At 59.0% G+C, this 3,597-nt stretch overlaps 1 protein-coding gene across 4 annotated transcripts in view; it reads left to right on the top strand.

Annotated features, from left to right (window-relative positions):
• Window positions 1–6: 6 nt before the first annotated feature.
• DNTTIP1 (deoxynucleotidyltransferase, terminal, interacting protein 1) overlaps window positions 7–3,597 on the top strand; it is a 5,779-nt gene continuing 2,188 nt past the window's right edge. For 3 of the 4 annotated variants that reach the window (XM_014943677.1, XM_014943675.1, XM_014943674.1), the window contains exons 1-10: window positions 7–106; window positions 182–252; window positions 445–541; window positions 708–806; window positions 1,298–1,366; window positions 1,722–1,778; window positions 2,027–2,088; window positions 2,546–2,591; window positions 3,065–3,123; window positions 3,309–3,369. In XM_014943677.1, coding sequence (XP_014799163.1) covers window positions 20–106; window positions 182–252; window positions 445–541; window positions 708–806; window positions 1,298–1,366; window positions 1,722–1,778; window positions 2,027–2,088; window positions 2,546–2,591; window positions 3,065–3,123; window positions 3,309–3,369 — 708 coding nt within the window. In that variant the 5' untranslated portion in view covers window positions 7–19. The remainder of the gene's footprint in view (window positions 107–181; window positions 253–444; window positions 542–707; window positions 807–1,297; window positions 1,367–1,721; window positions 1,779–2,026; window positions 2,089–2,545; window positions 2,592–3,064; window positions 3,124–3,308; window positions 3,370–3,597) is intronic. The other variant, XM_014943676.1, reaches the window with a different exon arrangement.

Below are 3,597 nucleotides of genomic sequence, written 5' to 3'. Positions count from 1 at the left end.
AGCCCCCGCCGCTGCCGCCATGGGCGCCGCCCGCGATGCTGAGCAACAGCCGGGGCCGCCGGGCGAGGAGGGCCTGGGAGGCGCTGAGGAGCAGCTGGTCAGCACGGTGAGGCGGGGGTGGGCCGGGGCGGGGAACGGGGCAGCGGGCAGGCGGGCGGCGGCTGACGGCTGTGTCCCGCAGAGCCCCTGGAACATCATGATCAAGCACCGGCAGGTGCAGCGGCGCGGCCGGCGCTCACAGATGACCACCAGGTACGGTGGAGGGACCGGTGGGGAGCTGGGCTGGGTGGGGGGGAGGTCCGGGCCGGCCGGACCCGAGGGGGTGGGGGTTGAACAGAGGAACTGGGCTGGACTGGACCAAACTGGGCACCAGAGCGGAGGGGAGGATCTGGGTTAGACCCGACTGGGGGACATCCCCGCCCCGCCTGACTCCACCACCTTCAGCTTCACGGACCCAGTCGTGTCCATGGACCTGCTGCGAGCTGTCCTGCAGCCCAGCATCAACGAGGAGATCCGGGCCGTCTTCAACAAGTACATGAAGGTGAGAGCTCTGAGGACAGGCCCCGCTGCCCCGTCCCATCGCGGGCTGTGTGGAGAGAGCTCCGCTCCCAGCTGCCACATGAAGCTGTCATGCCTGGCTCGTGTGGGCCTGCATGTCTGCCATGACACTGCCCGGCTGCTAACCCTCTCTGCCATCTCCTCTCCAGTTTTTCCAGAAGGCAGCCATCAACGTGCGTGATAATGTTGGGGATGAGGTGGACCCAGAGCAGCTCATCCAGGAGACGTGTCGGAGCTGCCTGGAGCAGGTGGGTACTAAGCAAGGGGCTCCGCTCCCTCAGCAGAGCCTGGCACCAGGCTGGGCACCTAGCCCAGCTAGGACACGTCCTTCTTAATGTCTCTGCTATTAGCTTGGGGGGGACATCCACTTCTGTGGCTGCTGTCCTTGGCTTCATTCTCACTTGGGACAGGAGAGCAGTCAGGGCCAGGGGCAGCTCATGCTGCTGCTTCCCACTGCTGTTCTCAGCACGTGTTGTGTGGCTGGAGCTCCTACAGAGACCGGTCCCCTGGCACCTCTCAGAGAGTCCTGGGGGGCTGGGATTTTTTTCTTTTCCATCTTGCTGTTGTCCTGTTTGACCAGATTGTGCTTTTGCATCTTTCCATCTGTAAAAGCACTGCACGACGGGACTCCAAAGGCAGAGCTGGTACAGGGCCTTCAGGCAGATACAAAAATGTGGGGGTTCCTGGCAGGTTCCTCTCTGGGCCCAGAATCAAGTAACCCTTCTTTCTCTTCCTGCAGGCCAAACTGCTTTTCTCTGATGGCAAGAAGGTTGTTCCCAGGTTGCCCCATGAGCAGGGAGTGCAAAAGGTAAAAGCAGTTGTTCTTCCCAGGAGCTTGAATGACTTGTAAGAGCTGGGAGAAGGGTTGGAATTGCTTTGTTCTCTGCCTTTTGACCCTCAGTGCAGTAGGGAGGAGGTGGAGCTGGGGGATGTTAGGCTCAAGGGGAGCAGTACCTAAAGGACAACAGAAACCCCAGGAGCAGTTGCTGTTTGTTGGAGCTCGGTGCTTCTCACAGACACGGGGTGGGGTTGGCATTTCCCTGGGCACTCGTGCTCTCTGCCTCGAGCGTGGCAGAGGAGAGAGCGGCCGGATGGATACGTGGGGCCCTGCTCACCTGGCAGGGGCAAGTGCCCTACTCATCCCATTGCCATTCCTCTTCCAGCGTGCCCGACAGATGGATGAGGAGCTGAATCGTCGAGGGAGCCCCATTCCCAAAAAGGTAGGAGGGTTTTCCACACAAGGGATTGTACGTTTTGGGAAGCCTTGTCCCTCGTTCCTGGCCATTCCAACAATATGAGCACATGCAACTGCCCAGGCAGCTTTTTTGGTGCTCAGAGGTGCTCGCTCTTGTGCCAGCCAGCATTTCTGTTTGTGACAAAAAGAGTAGCTTCCCTGGGAGGGGGTGTGTAACCGAGAGGCTTCTCTCCACCTGCACAGCTGAGTCACTGAAGGATTTCTTCCATGCAGAGAAAGGGGCGGCCTCCAGCACAGAGCCTGTTGAACGATCGTGGGGTCTCGGGCATGGCTGCGTGAGTATGGGTTCCGCGATTCAGGAGGGCAGGGCTGCCTGATGCTTCTCTTCAGAGAGTACAGGAACCCCTCGGTCTTCTTCCCATCCTGCAGAAAGGAGAGGTGCAGGGAGGGGTGCCAGAGGATGGGCAGGAGGGGTTTAGCTTGAGCTGTTTTCCCAAAGAGGCAAAGACCTTCAAGAAAACTTTTAAACAGTCCTGAAGGGTGAAAAGGTCCAGATGGGCTATTCAGAGTGAGAAGACATGGGTGATGGGGGGATATTGGCATCCAGGGAGAGGAGAACGTGCAGCAAAGATGTGGGTCTGGAGCTGGGCACTGCAGGGGAATGGAGGGTGTGAACAAAGGTGGATCTGGAGGGGCTGAGGCTCAGTCCCACAGGGACTGCTGCTGCTGCTGTGGTGGTGGCTGCACTGGTCCCGCAGGGACTCATTCTTACTGCATTTTCTTTCCCCTCAGGTGGAAGCTCAAGGTCTCTGAGCCCGTGAGAAGGGATGGACCAAAGGTATTGTCTGGCCGACACTGCTGGGCTCACCCTCTCCTCCCCTTTGCTTCCACCAGCAGAGCCCTACTGCTGTGGGAGCAGAGGACAGCACCAAGCTGTGCTCTGCCCCGATGAGCCCCTGCAGTGCAGGAGAGGAGCAAGAAGAGGAGCGAAGTGCCTGGAGGCCTTTGCTTGTCTCCCCCAGGCACTGTAGCCTGTAGCTCTGCAGAGTGGTGCCGCTGTTAGGAGGCCTGGGGAGAGCAGTAGTAGCCAGGAGGATCCCACAAGTGTTTCCCACAAGGGAAACTGCTTAGATCAGCCCAGAGGGAATGTAACTTCCCTCCTCTGTGGAAGTCTGGAGGTCTGTGACCAGCTCCCTCCCTCCCAAGGCTGGGGGTGGTTCCAAGGTTCCCCATCAGAGAGCTGAGGCTCGTGGAGCATGGGCCGGCACCAGCTTCATTTCTAATGTTGCCCCTTTTCCAATTGCTCTGTAGTGGGATCCATCCCGACTGACTGAAACCACAACCTTTGTGCTGGGATCTCGAGCAAACAAGTAAGGAATGGCCCTGTTGATGGAGGGTGGTGTCTCCAAGGCAGGAGCCCATAGGACTCCTCCCGTCACTTCGCTTCTCTGCCTCGAAAGCAGTAGGAAGGGCTTGGGGAGGAGAGGAGGTGTCCCCGTACCACCGTGGCCGCCCTCCGTGCAGGTGTAACACCCCCTCCGTGTTCTTCTTTCAGAGCTCTCGGGATGGGAGGAACAAGAGGGCGACTCTACATCAAGCATCCCCACCTCTTTAAGGTCAGATGCCGTGAGCAGGACGCTTCCTCCTTCGGGGTTTGCTCAGAAGCAGGTTCTGATGGGAATCGGGAGCGTGTGCTTCAGCTCGCTTGTTTTCTTCCTCCCCCACGCCCTTGTTGGTTGTCGTAGAGCCCGCACACAGTCTGGCTAGCACACTGGAACATAAGTTAATGGCTTAGTCCAGCTTCTGAGGCGGTGGGTTTGGCAGGAGCCAGGGCTTGAGGCTGG

The sequence above is a fragment of the Calidris pugnax genome, unplaced genomic scaffold (genome assembly GCF_001431845.1).
Source record: "Calidris pugnax isolate Ruff unplaced genomic scaffold, ASM143184v1 scaffold118, whole genome shotgun sequence".
Lineage (NCBI taxonomy): Eukaryota > Metazoa > Chordata > Aves > Charadriiformes > Scolopacidae > Calidris > Calidris pugnax.
This window is presented reverse-complemented; position numbering and strand designations above follow the sequence as displayed.